Below are 20,931 nucleotides of genomic sequence, written 5' to 3'. Positions count from 1 at the left end.
GCATATTATTTCAAATGCGACTTTTGTCGGACAAAAAACCGTCGTTTTCTTCGCGTAGAATGAAGTTGCCCTGTTGATCAGCCCTGTATTCGATCCTGTGAAAGTATCTTTTATTTTTCTAAAAGCCTTTTTAATTGTCAGTTGATAGATATTTTCACTAACTATATGTCTGATATTCGGGATGAAACTTGATTGCTAGATTGATATTAGTCTGAAATCGTCTTGTTTCATCCCTAGTAACAAAGTTATTTACTATTGTGAGCTACTGTCAAACCTGAATTTACGATTAAATAAAACTTACATAAAGTTTTGTAGCGTAATTTCATAGAATAATAATGGTCCGAACGATAGTTTCATTCCTAGTTCCTTTCAAGAAGTAACTTTAGAATAATAACGCTTATGTACTGATATGTATAAATGTACTGACAATGAACAGTCATAATATTTATTTCTTTAAATTTTTCATTGAGAGACTATCTACGAGTATAACCAAGCTGATATATAGCCCGAACAGCTCTCTTTTGCAGAGCAAACACTATATTAATGTCAGCAGCATGACCCCACAAAAAAATATCGTACGTCATGATGCTGTGAAAATAACTAAAGTACACTAATCTAGCGGTCGCAAAATTCGTGTACTCTCTTCTACAATCTTTCTAACGGCATATGCCGCAGAGCTGAGTCTATCTGCTAGTTGGGCAATATGTGGACCCCACTGAAGCTTTTTATCTAACGTGATACCCAAGAAGATCGTAGTGTCCACAAGTTCCAATCTCTGGTCATTTTTTAGTAGTTTTACGACCTCGTAATTGGTAATTATAATAATAATACATAATCACAATACCTAACAAATATTTCAAGTTGTTTGCCTAGTATTACTATTTTATTAAGGTTTTTATTTAATACACAAATTTTATGAAATAATCGACATACGTGCAAAGGTACGCGTAATTATGAACTGTACCAATCATTATACCGCGTTAAAGGGGCGTAATATGACTACGCGTTATAAGGTTTCCCCGTTAGAGGGTCGATTACTATATAAAAAAATATACGTATATTTCACACTAGTATATTGTAAATGTTAATAATTACTTATTAAATCATACGTACAATTATTTTTGCTTCAATTCGTAATGAAGACCGCGAAATCACTGACACGTGTTTATATAATACACATACTTTTTTATGATTAGCTAAATACCATCAATTGAGCTATCGGTCAGTAAAAATTTAATTTTTACTATTTTGTACTAATCGCTCTATCTTATGGCTTGAATCGAAACCCACTCATCTCTAGACGAGAAGCTCGTAAAAGGTAAAATGGTGTCGATCATAAAAATATTTGATTAGGCCCCGGTGTGGCGTCAACTTAGAACGTCTTCTAACATGGTGCCAATTTCTCTGCACATTTTTATTAGTTAGGTATCTTACAATGGAAGACTAAAATAAATTATTAAATAATAATAAAATAATTAATTAATTAATAAATCCAACAAAAATATTTGACCGAGCTCTGCTCAGTGCCTGTAAAAGACTGCATTAAAAAATAACCTAAAACAGAGAAATACGTCAAGCTACAAGCAAAAGAAGATAGTTCAAAGACGAAAGCTGTGAAACGCTAAATCTGCAGATATTAACGATATTTTGCCTCCAAAACCTCAATATTACTTCATCATTTATTTAGAAAAATCGCTCACTACAATCACCCTGATGAAGGACCCCGTATGGTCCGAAACTATGTGGTAGGTACCAACACCGATATATCGAGAGAAAAGTCGATTTTGAAAAATAAATTGTCTCACGAAGGGTTTAATAATTAAAGAAATGCTTGTTTAGATATTATATTTTAATTTTTGATGTTTTTTATTATTCTGCCGTAACATATCGCTGTACTAACTAAATTGATTTTAACTCTACGCTCCTTATGATATTTATTTCGTGGTAAATTTGATTATATTTCTTTGACAGATGGCCGTTAGGGCAGTAAAGTCCTCGAATGGCGACCACGTACCGGAAGACGCAGTGTTGGTGGACAAGATGGACCGACGATCTGGTCAACATCGCCGTAATACGTTGGACGAGTACAGCGCAGGACCGATCGCCGTGGAAAACTTTTGGGAGGCCTTTGTCCAGCAGTGGATGTCTTTCGGCTGATGATGATGATGATTATGTTTCAATGGACAGGATATACCTACATGGGAACCATTGTGAAGCCTTTTTCGTCCTTACAACGTAATGTATACAAGAAATGAGTTTTGGTTTGAAGGGCAACATGGCTAGTGAGATAACGGGTGTAATGATTCTTAATATCTTATATCTCATAGTGAAAATCGCAATAGCGATGCCGCTCATGATTTTGGGTTCAATCTAGAATAGTGAGTGGTGCAGCATTATAGTGAGCAGGGCGTGTCATTAACCATCAGATGAACATCCTTAAATTTTATTCCTCGTGCTTATGTTTGTAGAAAGAACGATATTATGATAAGGGAGATATAAAACATAACCATTTACAAAGATATTATACCTACTATATAATTTAGTTTAATGACGTCTATTTAAATATCATTTAATTATTTTTATACAATTAGAAAGAAATTATTGTTTTTATATTTTACATTTGTGACTCAATAGAGATATGAGTTACAAAACAAGGTGTAAACGTGAGTAGATGAAGTATCACACAAATGGTCTAGTTCACCAGCTAACGTCAGGGTGTCGAATTTGCGTGACAAAAGTATAACTTCAAAGACATTTCAGGGATGTTCACAAATCAGAGTTAAACCAATTAAAACCTTAGTTTGTAGATGGTGGGTTTGAATAAAATATATTTCAAGTCTTGCTTACTCTTTAAATCTAAAAATGTCACAACCCGAAGTGTTGAGTGTTCTTGATCATAGACTCACCTAAATCGAAGACCTTTAAGCAGCAAATTCAATGATACTTTCGGATAAACAAGAATTTATTGACAGGTTCTTTTCACTGATGTAATTGAGGCCTTTAAGAGCTGTGAAGTACCTCGAAGCAGTACATAACTTTCACTTCATACGGTACTGTAGATAAAGTGAAGACTATTGCATCGTAGCACTTTAACTCTTTAACTGATTTATACAATACTTGTTTACCCGACAGTCGCTGTTTGTGTCAATAGAAAAAAATATGATGTAAGTATTTAGGAATGTTGTAGTCTAAAGCCATCGGAAATATGCAATCAAGGTAAATGAGTAAAAAATGAAACAAAAACATATTTCTGAATGATTAATATTTTGTAGTAATAAAATGATAAGGATTAATTGTCAATTTTTAAAGTATTAGAATGGATATAGTATTTTATCATAAGAGATAGATATAATATGCCCTCGCGACATATATATAAGATACACAATTCGACCATACAATATTTAGCTATTTCTCAAAGGGTTTATATAATTAAATTGAGGATTATTAGAAGTATTCAGTATTTTTGTGGGTAGCAGCATATTTTGTCTTTACGATGGTAGATATATTAATAAACCAATACACGTATGTATAATAGTGAAATAATCGGATATATCCTTTACGAAGTTAAAATACATAGTTTTCCAAATAAATACTTTTCGAAAGGGTGTTCCATATCATAATGCAACTATACGTACTTACATATATCGTGTAACGGTATTAAATCTGACGCTCTTGTGTAACGCTTAAATCAGACGATTAGCACGGTTAGAGAGGCCACACCGCCAGCCAATGGCCCGAAAGTCCATATAAAAAAGTTCCTGCGCGCGGTTTTCTAAAAGGAAACGTCAAATACATTACATTACATTCAGGACTACTTTTGAAAGTATCGGCAGGGCTCCCGGTTTGGTCTTCACCCGCCACGCACCAATGTGTCTGTTTAACTTGATTAGCAATATAATATAACGCAACACATAATTGTATGCATAGAAAAAACGTCTTAATCTACTAAATTAAAACTTTAAATATTTTTTTTAAAATAAAATATTATTGAAGATAAGTCACAAATACTGTGCGTGATTCATTGCTAAAAGGATTAGTATTTACTCTACACAATAGTGTTAGTTTCCGGTTTTTGAATTAATATGTACGTTTACTCAACTATTTAAAAGGTAGGCAAAGATCTTGTGATTCCGCTGGTGCTTCAGAGAGAGGTCGCAGAGGATCGGTTTATCTCCTCCTCCATAAAAATATACCAAAAATAACGAACCATTCATTTGAATTACTCAGTCTGTACATAAAATTAAAGTGTTTGCTTGGTGAATGCTATATTATGTATTTATTTATACGAGAAAACCAATATTTAAAATGTTTTTGTGTCGGTTTTTTTCACGTAAGCTGTATTTATTTTGAGCACACTTTAACTAACATACAGCTCATTTTTTAAGAAGTAACTAAAACTATTATTTGTAATATTAAAAATAAACCCGTAATAGTTTATTATTGTGCAACTCGAACCTCAATTCAGTTTTGATATTTCGATTGTGTCTTATTTGTTACTATTTATTTATTTTAGCAATTTTATCTAAATTTGCGTGTGCCAATTATAATTTGCGTGCGACAAGTAAAGTTTTCGCACTCAAACAACAGTTTATTTTACAAAAAAACTCACGCGTAATTTTAAAATGGGCTAACGGCTCTTTTTTAAACGCAACTTCGAGCGCCAAGATACTAATTTTCCCGCATGATTAATACAAAATATTAAACACATTGATGCAGGATGCAATGGGAGAAAATGGTGGAACTTGTAAGACAAGTTACTATACAATTTCTTATTTATAAAATGATATTCCTCACTTCTGGGATTAATTATCATACAAATTAAATTTAATAATTCCATAAGTGAGGGCTATAATTTTAAAAAATAACAATCTGTTTAGATTTGAAAGAGCGTCACCTCAAGTCAATTTCCTAATATGCAATTATTGGGGTTGAGCAGGTTATCAACTGTAAAGTACATCCTGTAGATGGAGCCACAATCTAAGAGTTGAACAAGGCATACCAAGATTTACGAACCGTACGTCACTCAGAAGGTCGGCTTAGTGGAAGAGCGCTCGGACGGAACCTGAAAGGTCACGGGTTAGAGTTCTGCGTCGTTCATAAATTGTGCTTACAAATTAAATTTAGACTTAGTTAATTGATACAAATATTTATTAAGACATCAATATTGGTAATATCAAATTGATTAATTTATTACAACATTATCTCACAATCATGTGCTAATACAAACTAAACTAATAAACAATTCTGGCTATTCTGCTATTTTTCGATAAATTTTCCTTAAAATAGTGTTATTTTAACAATAATTTATTTCATACCCTTGGATATTCCGAGCTTATTATTTCTTAGACGTTTGTCTATAGAAACCTGTTTAGGTTTCTATATTAACTATGATTGGTATTGAGAGGTTTAAATCTAAGCCAAACATTAGAATCCAAAATTCTCATGAAATCGTGATCCACCATTTGTAGTTCGGTAACTGTTGCATCGCAGACCTCGATGGAAAACTTTTGTAGTATGGCAGCAGCGACTCCGTTTATCAGGCTCATTGCTAGATTTTCACCTGAAAGTGATTTAATTTTAGATGACAGTCAATCTTCATTAACTAGGGCTGGGTTGCATTATATTAGCTGTTATAGTTAAGGTTTAAGTCTTACCAGTAGGAGGCTCCTTTGCATCGGATGCCGGCTAGATTATGGGTACTATAACGGCACCTATTTCTACCGTGAAGCAGTATTAACTAGTGAAATTACTGGGCAAATGAGAATTGACATCTTATATCTCAAGGTGACGAGCGCAGATGTAGTGCCGCTCGGAATTTTTGGGTTTATCAATCATCTTGAGCGGCACTGCATTGTAATGGGCAGGGCGTATCAATTACCATCAGCTGAACGTCCTGCTCGTCTCGTCCCTTATTTTCATTAATAATTCAAATTTAACATTGACTGCGGAATGTGTTGTACCCTCTTCGTATGGCCTTGGCATATTTAAAGTTAAAATTTTAAATATCAAGGAAATATCGAATATTTTTTGATGCTTTTGACAGATCAATATTTAGCTATTTAATATTAACAATAGCTTTAATCGGTAAATATTGGACGGTTAACGTTAACAGTTAAAACGTCTTCTAAAAATTGTCAAATGGTGCAACACATTCTTACATAATTAGTTGGTACCCCATCCTAGGACTCACTGAGGACAAATTCAAGAAATATATTAAAGCTTCTTTGATAAAGAACGCTTACTATATTATAGAAGATAATAAAGAGGATATAAAGTTAAATTTAGAAGTTAGGAAAATTAAGTAAAGTAATATGATTTAAAAGATGGGCTGGAAGTTTCTTATCAGTTCTTCTCCACATGTCAAAGCCACTTTAGGAACTGATGTAGCTTCATGACGTTTACCAACTGTTGTTGCAATATATTATGTATCTAAAAATCCTATTTTTAATAATAATATTGGATTTTGAACTTGATTAATCTCAAACGTACTATTAAGGGTTGCTATTGAATATAGGAATCAGCCTCTTAAAAATGTGCTTTTGAGGTGAGCGCTATCCCATGCTTTTTATTGAATTAACTAGCTGACCCGGCAAACGTTGTTTTGCCATATAAAGTATAATTCACGCGATAGTTTTATAAGTAATAAAATATTGCCTTTATTATAGCGTGTACATCATTTTGTTCTATTGTCAATAGTTTTTGCAGCGCACGCAAAAATAGGTTTTCGATTTTACACCTTGTGTTACAAAATAGCAATTTTATTACGAATCCCTAATTTTGAAAAAAAAAACATAGCCTATAGCCTTCCTCGATAAATGGACTACCCAACACTGAGAGAATCATTCAAATCGGACCAGTAGTACCAGAGATTAGCTCGTTCAAACAAAAAAACAAACACTGCAGCTTTATAATATTAGTATAGATTAAATAATAGCAAAATTTTATTTATATTTAAAAAATGAGACCCTCTGAGTATACTTCTCAAGTATGAGGAAAATATCTTCAATAGGTTGGTACATATCGGCGCACAATAAGTGATCTGTAAAAACAGATCTATGGAACACTTTCCCTTATAGCTGTGTATATGAGAAATCTCGTACTTTGAAAATTCTTTCCAGTCACAACATACTCCAAAATTACAAATACCAGCCTATATAGTAATAAGCATAATGCCTTAGAACTCTGTAGGAATCGAACCCAAAACCCGTTGTTCGATATGGAGACACTGAAATCACCCGCCCAAAATACTCGTCGAATTAATGTGACGATATCGTAGATTTACTTATAGATAATAAGTTAAGCTTATACAAGTCCTCAATAACGCTTACAGGATATAACCGATACAGATTTCACAGACATAATATCAATATTTCAAAGCTAATTTTTAGGGTTCTAGTATAGTAATTAAGTAATCATAAAAAGTTCGTAATGGCGCGAGGGGCCATGTAACCGCTGATACACGCATTTTTATGGCAACAGCTTGGATGAGGTGTCTGATAAAATGCCTATCCTTAGTCATATTAGCAATATTAATAGTGTACGGAAATAATTTACATCTAATAGAATAAGTGACAGACTTACCAACACACTTCTTCGGTCCCATCCCGAATGGGTAAAAGCCATCCACAGCATCAGTCTTTTCAAACCTTTCCGGCTTAAAAGATTCAGGGTCATTAAATAATGTTTCGTCTTTTTGCATAGAAGATGTAGGTATAGTTATCATCACTCCCTTATCAATGAGTAAGTCTTTGGAAGCCAAATATCTTCCTATACATTTACGAGTAATATTTGCGTATGGTGAGTATAACCTCAGAGTCTCTTTTATAGCTAAATTAAGATTATTTTCATTATTCCTTGCACGTTCTTGGATCTCGGGGTGTTTTGCCAATTCGTATAATAGCGCTGTTAGTACATTGTAACAAGGTATGTAGCCTTCAGTAATAAATAACGACAGTACACCTAATTCTATTTCATTTTCAGCTCTCACTTTAATTGATTTCGAATCGAGTTGAGAAATTGATTTGGCCTTCTTAAAACCTTTGTACAACTTCGTTTCATTAATATTGCGTACTTTTAAACACTCTGTAGTAAGCGACGACTCCAAGTTAAATAGGACAAAAAGCGACGGGAAAATATTTTTCAAATAGGTCTTCGCTTTATCTTTGAACGAGCGCTTTATAGCTCTCTGTCTCAAATGTGTTATAATACATTCTTCTACATCATTACCGATGAGTAAATCTTTAAAAACAATATCCAATATCATACACAATAACTGTTGAATGTTCGTATCTCCATTGATTCCGGACAAACAGTCATGTAAGCCTTCTTGTGTCTCAAATTTCATATTATTCAATAATGTTTCTAATGTATCTCTTAGTAGAGTCCATTTTTCACCTTCAACGTAAAACAAATTGTTTCGTAAACAAACATCCCGAGATTTGTCCAGCCCGAGGCCTCGAGAATGGAAATTCAAGAAATCCGTTGATAGAATTTTCCTTACTACATCGGGGTCTTTCACAATTAAATCCGGGATTCTGCTTTTGATACATCCCACAAATTTCTCTGAATATTGTTTGTATAATGTATCCACTTCCTGTGATGTACTTCTAAAGCCGATAATACGATGGTAATCAGTTCCGAAACAGGGTATCGGCGTTTTATTAGGGATATGTCGTATGTACCAATAGCTGAAGTATTTCGTCACATAATCGAAAAGCAATGCTATTATAAGAATGAGTAAGATGAGTAAATTTAATAGAAAACTTTCGAAAAACATCGCGTACGAACAACTCAGGTTGTGACTGGTAACTGATTGTTGAACCAGCGTCAGTAGGTCATAACGGTTCGAAGATGTTGTGCCGGTCTCAAGAGCTTGTCCTGCGAATTCCTAAAGCACCCATAATTTTGTGCTTTATGATTATGTATATAGATGTCAATATAATGTGGAGATTTATGTTATGTTCAATGGAAATTTGATGTGTTTTGTTTGCTATTCAAGTAGGTAGGTAGTATTGTAATGATAATCGAACTGTAAATTGTAAAAACCAAATTATTATGTTAGCCCCATAAACAATTTAGTATTATTTAATAATTTATTTATTTACATAAAACTTTACAGATAGAAAACACTTATAGCTAGCATCAGAAAACTACACAGCTTGTTTAAATTTGTAGCACCTAGCAATAGCACCTAGAACCATGTCGTATGTCATAAAAGATGACTTAGGACTTGCAGCGTATAAGAGACTGATCAATTCTTAACTGATAATTTAAAAAACAATAGGGTGGTGAAATCGAAAAAATTACTGTAGCGTTACGCAAAAAGAGGACACAGAATAATTTTGTTTTTGGATGAGAAAATTTCTACAATTGAATTTTTATAAATAGTCTTAGTTGTAAACGAACGTTTTGGACTTCATCATAGCTAAAGACTGGTCGTCATCTAGTCCCGATCTTAATCCGCTGATTATGATTTATCGTCAGTTTTAGATAGTACGGCTTGCTCTAAGCGCCATGATAATTTGGAGTCCCTAAAAGAATCCGTACGATTGGCAGTGAAGAATTTTCCCATGGAATGAGTGTGTGCTTCTATAATTGATTGGATTGGCCTCAACGTTTAAAGGACTGTATTGTAGCCAATGGAGACCACTTCGAATAAGCTTTTTATATTTCAAATTGTTTTATATTTATGTATTAAACGAACACACGGTAAAAGTAATAAATGTAATTTGCAATTAAAAAACTGTTTTTCATTATTTCAGTATTTATGGCAAGATCTAATACTGCCATACTCCTGGTTCCTGGCCAGCCTGTTCAACGTTTCTATATACTTTTAAAATAATAATATGTATAGATAAGACCTTCCGCGTTAAAAATGTATTATTTATATGTTAAAACTACTCACGGTTCATGAGGAACATTCTTAAAAAAATATTATGTCCGTAAGAAAACTTAGATAAAATTAATGGTTGTCATAAATAAAATATACTTACTTACGAGCTTTTTTATACAACAACAAATCATTTTAATATGTTGTTCATATTATAATCAGTTTAGAAACCAAACATCCAATTTTTTTTATAGAATCCGTCTTCTTTTAAAATCAATTTTATCTTCTATCTTGTGTTTTCTACGCTTCGGAGTTAATTTATCTTGAATATTTTTAATTTATTTCCCTTGTCTGTAATGTTTTCTCATGTTTATACGCATCAAATTTTCTTCCATAAAGGATGCTTTGAAGAACAACGTGTAAAGAGCGTCTTTATTAACCCTAATTGCTAATATAAGGCTGTCATTAAAACCTAGAAATACCTTTCAAGGCTTTCACGACTTCTTGGTGCTTTTCATTAGGGAAACATACTAATTAGCAGTAGAAATTGGAGCAACTTTTGTTTTAGGTTCACTTTTGACTTCGGTAAGTTTGACACAATATACATCTTCCATTATCTGAATAGAAAATAATATACAGCTGTGTGTCAATTCCTATAAGCGCCTGTTTGCTATTGAATGAAATAAATTAGGCTGGCTCCTTAATAATGCAAAATCATTGAGGTACAGTAAATAACTAGATTCCCAATCGCCTATTAAAAGGTCGTCAAAAAATGCCTGAGCGGCGTTTTATATACGTATAATTTAATATAGCATTACTTCAAATTAACACCTTATTTCGTGGTAGTAATGTTCAAAGTCTCAAAGTACATGAGGCAAGAACATTTCCAATTGAAATGTAATTATTTAGCTAAACGATCAAAACCGTCAAGTTGGTTACAAAATTTTGTTGATATAAAGGGGCACTTACCTGAAATTCGACACCTCATCCTTTTTAGGTTTGGATATGCTTTTATTTGGAGAGTTGTTCACTGAACACTGACATTGCATGGCGTTGTATTCAAAGCGCGGTCGAAACACAACTAAAAAAAACGCAGCCTAATAGACGCGTAGGCAAAGTTTTGATTCCGACAATTTTAAAAGTTTTTTTATTCTACGTCAATGTGTAAAATATAGGTTTTGTCAGCAGCAATCCTGAATTGACAATGGCTGAGGATAAATGACTTTTTCTCTAGACTGATAAGATACGTACGGATAAAAGTCTTATTATTTTGTTTATTCAAGATATCGCCGCTACGTGTACCATAAATAATGTTGAATAACCAGCATAGAACCGGTTTAGAAGTTGGAGATCACCCTCACCTATAAAATCATTTTTTTATTATTATATATTCTATCGAGGAGGCCAATGAGGAAATGGCTCACTTAATAGAAAGTTTTAAGCCAGCCACCCATGGACATCATGAAGATTTAAATAAAACACTTTTCAAAAGATTAAAAAGCGTGTAATTGTGATTGTGTTTTTACATTAGATTTTGCGCACGTTTTCAGTCACCCTGGAAACGTAATCGGCGCTGATATCTTAAAAATAGTTTGAGAAACTTAAAAAACTCGCCTTCGTTGAAAACATAATGGTCGAAATAGTAGATGAAAAAAATAAGTATTTCAATTGACATCTTATTTTGCAAATTGAAAAATGGAATAATTTTATTAAATTAATGTATTGTCATTTGTCCTCGATAAATCTTATAATTTTGAACGAAATCTAGCCGTTTAAAGTGGGTCAAAATCTGGCCCAAATGAGTTGGTAACAAAAAAACATAATCAGGTGATGCTAATAAAAAGCGTGTTATAAATCGAAACGGTTATTGTTCGCGCCGTCCATGTTGAAAAGAATATCTAACTAGTTGATATTATGTGCTTACATGAAAACAATAATATTATACTATAAAAACTCCTATAAGTAATATTATTATTGTAAACCCACCGAAAATCAAAAAGACTTACTTACTAGGTACTCAAATAACAGACTAGCTAGTAGCTATTTTGCCGTCATAACGAAAAAGGGCACAACTAACGTTTTCCTAGAAATTGAATTAACTACATATTTGGAATCAGGAAAAAAGGCCTATCTGCCAATATTTTTTTTATAATTTTACAGACACGGTAAACAAAATTACCATAAGTTCAAAGGGCACAGCTGAGCAATTTTTGCTATGATATTACGTAAAAAGGGCACATCTAACTTACAGTACGTCAAAAGGTCACAAATGAATAGATGGGGCTTGAAGAGACAGAATTTGTAATTTAATTCATTGAAAAGGCATATTTGACCTACTTCAAATAATAAAGGCTTACGTGGCAAATATGGCCCTTCAATGCAAAAGAAAAGTCACAACTGGCAATTATGCCTTTGCTTCCAAACATCTGTGAATAGAGGTGAGGTGACAGGGTTGAGGTACCAAGCGAGTCACGTTAGTTGTGCCACTCACACTCACATCACAAATCACACACCTACAATAACACTACACACAAATAGTCACACACACACATACACTCACACATACTTACATACATATTTCACCGCACTCGCCGGCGAGTGCGAAGTCTCGTCAAACCTAGAGTCCACTGGACTAACAGATATATTAGATCGTTAGTGATCTCTCCATCCAGCCTAGTGAGCAGGCGGTCCGAGGTTCGAGTCTCCTTCCGAGACGCCCCGCGCCTGTGAGCTACATTTTCGGCCTCCAAGGCCCCTGCCCGGCTTCGCTGTAAAAGCCTTCAGGGCTATCAGCACAGAGGAGGTTTTTAGTCGGTAGGGGTGCTTACACCCGAGCCCGACATATGGGCCCCGTTTCGGGGTCTACAATACGTAAATGTATTTTACTCCTCTCGAAAAAAAAAAAGTTAGTTGTGCCTCACGTGTCTGTGCTCCGCTGGTAACAATAATTGTGTTTTTTACTTATTTGCATGCCAATATTGTAATTTTTGATACAATAATGATGCATTTTGTTGGCTTTTATTTATATTTTTAGACTTATATTTAAGGGGTTAGTTGTAATTTGATTTGTTTTAGTTTACAAATTTATTAGTTATTTTTTAAGATACAATTATAAAAATTGGTGTTATGAAAATAAGTTAAAGATTTAAATACTTAAGGGTTAAAGTTATCATAAATACACCAACTTTGTCCACGAGAATCGAGGTCCACGCGGAAGAAGTGGCGGGCGTCCGCTAGTTACAATATAATTTTTTTTTCTTCCTTGGCAATATGCAATCACGAAGCAAAAAAATTGTACGTGCACCTTTACGCAGCTATTATACAGAAGTAGAACGGTCACCCACTCCGTCAACAAGTGGTATTCAAAACACACACACAATATCTACGACACAACAACCTATGAAGTGCCGCACTCTTTGTCAGATATATGGTCTGATTTTCATTTTGATGACTCAATAACAATAACAACGATTATGATCTACCAGAAATTCGTGAAGAAATCATGGACTCTGATGGTTCAACCTCTGAAACTGATTTTGTACCATGATCAATGCCAATTTTAGTTCCTTTCTTTGTCCTTGCGTTGAAAGGTAAATAAGTACCTTCCAGTGGGAGGTTCCTACCAGTGGGAGGTTCCTTTGCACAGGATGCCGGCTAGATTATGGGTACCATAACGGCGCCTATTTCTGTCGTGAAGCAGTAATGTGTACGCATTACTGTGTTTCGGTCTGAAGGGCGCCGTAGCTAGTGAAATTACTGGGCAAATGAGACTGAACATTTTATGTCTCAAGGTGACGAGCGCAATTGTAGTGCCGCTCAGAATTTTTGAGTTTTTCAAGAATCCTGAGCGGCACTACATTGTAATGGGCAGGGCGTATCAATTAGCATCAGCTGAACGTCCTGCTCGTCTCGTCCCTTATTATCATTAAAAAAAAAGTAAAAAATAACATCAATGATCACAAGATACTAAAAAGAGAAAAAAAATTAATAACCAAATATTTTGTAATTGTAACCTAGATGGAAGAAAGCAGTAAAAGAGTGCATAGTAATTTTCAAAACATGTCATGGATGGAATAGAAATATTCTTTTTAAGTCATACTAGTAAAAAAACCGGATAGACCTTAGTGTTACTAGGGCAAAAAAGAATGCTGGGAGAGTGCCGCTTCTTCTCTCTTAGAGCGCCATTTGTTTCCGAAGCGGTAGTAGATAGTATATTACAATTTAAATCATTCTAAAAAAGAATTCTAAAGGAACCAATTTTGAGAAAATAAATGCCTTTTATGCCTTTTAAATATTACATGCGATCTAAAACTATATCTCTTTGACTGATAAAATAGTGGTAAAATTTTGGTATGTCAAAGTTTTTCCCGTACCCACCCTAAGCTACAACCAAAATAACTATAAGGTTGTAAGAAATATTCTTGACGGTCAGAATCCAGAATCCCTCATTGATGATCACTGTGATAACCCAAATCCAAGGAAAATCAAGAGTACTAAAATCAAAAAACATATAAATAATACTCTAAAAGAAGGTCTTAATCAAATCAAATCAAAATCAGTTTATTCATGTAGGTCACGGAAATGACACTTATGAATGTCAAAAAAAATATATTTTTCTTATTGAATCTACCGCTACTTCGTAAAGGGTTGAGCTAATGAGAAGAAGTAGAAAGAAACTCATTGCCACTCATTTATATCAAGATTTACATTTAAGTACATCGATTTACAAATCATTTCAAATTACATTATAATATGTAAAATGTAAAATGATGCAACAGTAATATTGTTAAGCTAAAATGAAAAGGCACAATTAATTTGTATGTAGGTACCTTTTGGTTAACGCCTTATATACGTAAAGTTTTCGTTTGTACTCAATTTTTTTTGTTAAGTTGAAAAAGAAAATGCTATTTTTTTTTATTTATTATTTAATAAATGCTATGAAAATAAACCTTTTTATTGATTATTCTTATAAAAATCATGTAGTTGCCGATAGTTTCATTAAAACATCTTGGAAAAATAAAATATTATCGTTTTTATTCGCCAATATCTAAGCAATATTTAAAACTCAGATTTCTCCAAATAAGCAAAATGTTAGTTGAGCCCTTTTTCGTTAAGACGGTAGTATTGTTGGAATTGTAGTGAATTTAACATTAAGTTTAATATTAGGTACGAGTAGCTACCTAAAATTATATTTATCACTATCCTGCCATCTAGCTGCGATGCAGTAAACAAATTCATATTAAACTACATGCAGCGTTTATGCAGACATATAAGTATTACCGCCATCTAGTGATTTTGTGTAGATCTACCGGGTTCAAGTCATTTGGAAGTATTCATGTTACATTCATTTGACGATAGATGACAACAGAGTACTTTTACTTATACTTGGATAGATAACTTTGAAAACATTATTTGAGACAAGACTGCACATTTTTCAATTATCAAGTACATAATTTTTATCTGTTGAATGAAGTATTTAAATAGTACTTTGAATTTAATCTGTAGGTAGAATTTTTATAACATTGGTTTAATAACGGTACATAGGTACATTATTATGGATTGTTCTGTTACCTAACTAAAAAGAAAAAGTAATTCCTATAAGATAACTTATTCGTGTCTGTCCGTAGGTCAAGAACCTTTTTCATCAATGCAAATTCAATAATATGTGTTGTAATTATAATTATGTATACTAAACTGCAGAATGATATTGGCAAGGGCGGCGGTGATCTGTCATATAGGTATCTACCATCCATTGCCCCATATCACCTTCTGGCGTTCTTCAATGATAATACTTACTAGCTGACCTGACAGATGTTGTTCTATTCATAATAAAAATAAAACTTGCGGGAGGAATTTCGTAAAATCTTAGCTGACAACAGAGAATATTTCTTTCGCCGGGTCTCTACCCGGACCTGACAGATGTTGTTCTATTCATAATAAAAATAAAACTTGCGGGAGGAATTTCGTAAAATCTTAGCTGACAACAGAGAATATTTCAAGTATATACGCCGTATGGTTCCATAATATCGCGATGAGCCAATACATAGGTGGAAATCTCTTATATACAATATAATATAGATTAAAATAAAAAAATAAAACTTTAACAAAAAAAATTAAACTTTTTGTATATTTATATAGCTTAGAACACTATTTTGTTTAGTAGAGGAGAACAAACGAGCGTACGGGTCATCTGATGTAAAGTGATCACAGCCGCTCAGATTCTCTTGCAACAACCAGAGGAATCACAAGAACGTTGCCGGCCTTAAGGAAGGTGTACGTGCTTTTTTTGAAGGTACCCATGTCGTATCGTCCCGTAAACACCGCACAAAGAAGCTCAATCCACACATTACACTCTTCACACTATTCATTAGCAGTTTGTATCAACAGGTAAAATTTCAAATCCAAAAACATTTTTTTGAGTTTCTCAATATTTCAACGCAATCTCTCATGAAGTACTGCTCCAAAATAATATTAATTTAAATTCGCAAGTTTTAATATATTTTACATGTCTATACATTAAGTACATTAATTTCCGACTGTTTTTAGTCAAAACATCATAAATTTTTTCGCATTTTAAAAGACAACTGTTTGAAAATCATAGAGTAAAAAAATATTATTACCTAATTTTGAATTAAGCGTATAGAATATTTTACAATGAGTCATATTTAATTATTTAGTTTGTTTATTTCACTGTGGCTGTTTATTACGTGTGTATTATTCTCATAGGTCATTTAGTACCTATAGGTACCTACGATTATATTTTAATCCGTGATATGAAAACTTTGGATTCCTTTCCAAGTGAGCACGCACCGAGTGTAAGAATTGGTCGAATGAAGGTTACATACCGTTGCTTCTCAATATATTCTTGATAATGTATGTGTTCATAGGCAAATAAGTGAATTTGCTAGAAACTGTCATAACCATAATGTTAACAACAGGAACAGACATAAACTGATGATGCCTACTACTCGGCTAAGTCGAGTTAGTAAGTCTTTTGTGGGGCGATGTATATGCTTTTACAACAAGATCCCAGAAAATGTTTAAAACAAAAGTATTACGTTATTCAAAAGAATTGTTAAAAAACGTTTGTGTGGTAAAGGTTACTATAACATAAATGACTTTCTTAATGATACAACAGAATGGGAATGGAGTGACCGCCCTCAGGCTATTAAATAATAAATTTAATTGTACAATATTATTTTGTAAACATTTTTTCTCGATGAAAAAAAAGCCCGCTGAGTTTGTTGCGCCCGTTCTTCTCAGGTCTGAGACATTCATTTTGGAATGGATGGTAGTTTTTGACTTTCAATAAATGATGTCACATCCGTACAATCTACGCGCCTCAATAGACCAACTGAAAACCCAAGTAGGTACTGGCAGCTGTTTTGGTCAACAGATTTCGTACACTTCCATCCTCCACTACATATTAAGTATTGTAAATAATCATTGTTAAGTTTTGAATAAATACCCTTCATTTATTGTTTTGTAACATATATTACAATTTGTTTTACTTTTCTGCACTTCTTCTCTGTTCAAATTCAAATTCATATATTTTTATTCAAAATATGTATGAAATCACTTCTTCTCACTCGATACGCTCTTAACAGATCGGTCGTGATTGTCAACAAATTTCAATAGTGGCAGATGTAATGCGCCTGATAATTTTTCACTATCTGTTCGAGGTCATTCGACTACACTCATGCCCGCCCACAGAAGACTTGACCTGATCGGTCCATCGCATAGGTGACTTTCCACGCGGTGTAATGCCTTCTACTTTACCCATGATGAGAAGGCGTTCTATGGACTGGCTGCTTCGTCTCGATACATGTCGAAGGAAGGCGACTACTTTAGTCTCACAGTGCTAGGTTAACAGGTAACATGTATTGAAGTTCTTTGTGTTTCACATATAAATTCCCCACCATTTGATCTAACTAATACTTGTGTCATTCTAAGTACAAGTAGGTACCTAATAATATAATAGTTAGTTTAGGTATTGCACACAATATAACGCGAGGTTATGTTTTCTGGATGGGTGTTTGATAGAAATTTTATAGTTAGTTATAGAAAAATATAGAAATGAATAGTATAGTTATAGAATAGCGGAACTAAATTAACTTTAACACTAGTGCTATATATTAATTTAGGTTATTGCTCGTATTAAGGTAGGCATTGTCTAATTGCCTATACGGGATTCACGCCCCTGATCTCAGACACGAGAAGAACGGGGCAAGAAACTCAGCGGGCTTCTTATATTTTGTAAGCTATGGTTAAAACCCAAATCGACATGGGGTAGCTATCTAGGAAAGTTTTTTTGATATAAATATATATTTCTTCAAATAATATAATATTTTTTGTACGCATTCTGCGCTCAGATGCATCTAATGTAATTCCATCAAAACTCATACCCTTTTACAATAAAAAGTTATAATCACTGCGACCATTCTATTCGCGGACTTAATCAACGTCTAGATCGATTTCGCTTAACAAAAGATCTATAGATCACTGATCGATCTCTCACTGCGATCCAGAAAGTGGTCTCTTTGAGCGCGTTATTGATTTTCAATCGAGCGTGCACTCCTATCACGGGGGAACAAACAGCACGTGACTTGAGAATTGATGGCTTTTTATGTGAAATGTTGAAAAACTATAATTGGTAAGACACGGTTGTTGTGCAACATTGTTTGAAATATATCATTTAGATTGAGAATTTTTTATGAAATTAGTACGCAAATAAATCAAAGTTATATAAATGAAATTGTAAAAGTTTCATTCCTTAGACACTTGGCCCGTATCTAAAAAAAAGAACATACCGACGAATTGAGAACCTCCTCTTTTTTTGAAGTCGGTAAAAAAGTTATTACGATATCTTCATTTAGTATAAAGTTTTAAGAAACAGCGATTTTTATCATCACTACGTGCTCTATCGTGTGTGTACGCGGGTGAATTCGCGGGTATTAGCTAGTTTATTCATAATTTGTGTAAAATTATGTTAATATAGTACATAAAAATTAAAGAATATTTTATTTTTATTTCTTTCTTTGGGATAACAAGGAGTTCACACAATACATGTTACAATTTCAAAGTTCAGTATTAAATTAATATCTAGTGAGAACCCACACAGTTATCCACAGGTTGATATGGTTGTGAATATGGATGATCACATATTATTATCAAGTGTCATGTATCCATCTGCACTTACATATTGCTTGCTTTTCCTCCTCTTCGATAGATGCTCTCCCATTCGGTAGAGAAAATTTCCAAGCCTACACGACTTAACACCAAGAATTGTCAAGAAACTCATTTTCACTCTATTAAGTCAATATTAAGAGATTCGTAATTTAACGAATATTTTAAATACAATATAAAAAATGCAAAGTGATGCAACAAATACTCAAAAGCTTACTTAGATAAGTGGAAAACTAAAAAAAAAATACTGTGAATCATTAAAAAACCTTAAGTAACCTTACCTTAAAAACATTAAGAGCAATTAAAAAAAGTGTGTTTACTTATTTACACACGTGAGAAGTGATTCTTCTTTAGCGTAATAAAAAAAATCCTTTAAATTTTTAATTCCTCGTGCTATTTTATGTTTGTAGAAAAAACAATATTGTAATAAAGAAGGTGCTAATTACAACTAATGAAAATATTATTATGCCGAATAACTTAGATCAGTAACCTGTAATTAAATATAAATAAATTATTTTTATACAATTAGCGAGATTTTATTTTATTGTAAATCTTGTATATAAATCAAAATTATAAGTAAAATTTATTTAATTCACGTACATGGGTTCAGTAGACATAATATGAGTTACAAGAGGCTTGGTAGCTGAAGTATTATACAAATGGACTATTGTCTAGCTAATATCAGGGTGTCGAAAATGCGTGACGGGGTGCGCGCGCATCGTTGAAATTGAATCTGACAATTTATCACTAACGCGTCAAACGAAGTACAACTTCAAAAATATAGATTTAATTTGGTGCAAGACAGAGCGGCGTGGTCAGTGATACAGCCTGTTTAGTAAAACACAAAACTCAAAACAGCAGAACAAGTCAAATAAACTTTAATCAATTAGGCTTGAACTAAGCGCTTTTGAATTGTCACCATAAATAATTCTTTTAAATTACTGAATAGATATATATGTAGACCATATGTTTGGAAACAGTAGAGATCGTGAGAAAAATATATAAGAAATTTACGGCCACCCTTTTTTATCAAATATAGTATTTTACAATGTCTGTAATATACCTACTAAATTAGTTTCTAAGGTTGCTGCATTAGCTGCATCCAATATATGAATCATGCTGCATCTAATAATATTTCATAAAAAGTAATAAAGAATAAACTGTATAATTAATATAAATTATCGTGTATATTGGATGCATCAACCGTTACAGCTTCAATTCATTGCCCGTGTAAGGATGCTTCGTGAACATGATGGTCGTGTATGTCTTATATTGTCCTTTTTTATGAAAATAAGGGCCGAGATGAGCAGGACGTCGAGCTGATGGTAATTGATACGCCCTGCCCATTACAATGCAGTGCCGCTCAGGATTCTTGAAAAACCCCTTGAGACATAAGATGTTAAGTCTCACTTGCCCAGTAATTTCATTACCTACGCCACCCTTCAGACCGAAACACAGTAATGCTTACACATTACTGCTTCACGGCAAAAATAGACGCCGTTCGGGTTCCCATAATCTAGCAGGCAGCCTGTGCAAAGTAGCCTCCCACTGCTGTACCTTCTACATTATTGCTTAGCGGCATATAAATGCATCACAAGGTGTCTTTATTATGTTTGTAAAAAACAATGAATGCTACACCGGATGAGCTTATCTACTAAAGTAAAGCCTTCAAAGTTGTACGCATCGGTTCACCAGGTACGAGATCATATGCGACGTCCATCAGCTTATCATGATTGACATATCTCAGAAGATGGAAGCGAGCTTCAAATATCTGTGCCATATTGTAAACTGGTTAATTATTAGTGACTGTTAAAAAGATACAAGTTTGATTTCTAGTGAAATTCATATTCAAATAGTTTTATTCCAAATAGGAATTAAAAATTACTTATTGGACTTCAAAACTACCCCTATTCGCA

At 33.5% G+C, this 20,931-nt stretch overlaps 1 protein-coding gene across 2 annotated transcripts; it reads right to left on the bottom strand.

Moving 5' to 3' along the window:
* Positions 1-3,247: 3,247 nt before the first annotated feature.
* Positions 3,248-8,818, bottom strand: LOC126968004 (probable cytochrome P450 28d1). 2 transcript variants are annotated; one of them, XR_007730105.1, is made up of 3 exons: positions 7,582-8,818; positions 5,316-5,560; positions 3,248-5,062 (listed from the first exon to the last, which is right to left on the bottom strand). XR_007730105.1 is itself a non-coding variant. In XM_050812780.1 (2 exons), the coding sequence occupies exons 1-2, from the start codon at positions 8,774-8,776 to the stop codon at positions 5,382-5,384; spliced, it is 1,374 nt and encodes a 457-aa protein (XP_050668737.1). In that variant the 5' UTR covers positions 8,777-8,818; the 3' UTR covers positions 3,248-5,381. The 2 variants fall into 2 exon arrangements, 1 of the variants encoding a protein (XP_050668737.1); XM_050812780.1 differs by having other exon boundaries at positions 3,248-5,560.
* Positions 8,819-20,931: the final 12,113 nt, after the last annotated feature.

The sequence above is a fragment of the Leptidea sinapis genome, chromosome 14, assembly GCF_905404315.1.
Source record: "Leptidea sinapis chromosome 14, ilLepSina1.1, whole genome shotgun sequence".
NCBI lineage: Eukaryota > Metazoa > Arthropoda > Insecta > Lepidoptera > Pieridae > Leptidea > Leptidea sinapis.
This window is presented reverse-complemented; position numbering and strand designations above follow the sequence as displayed.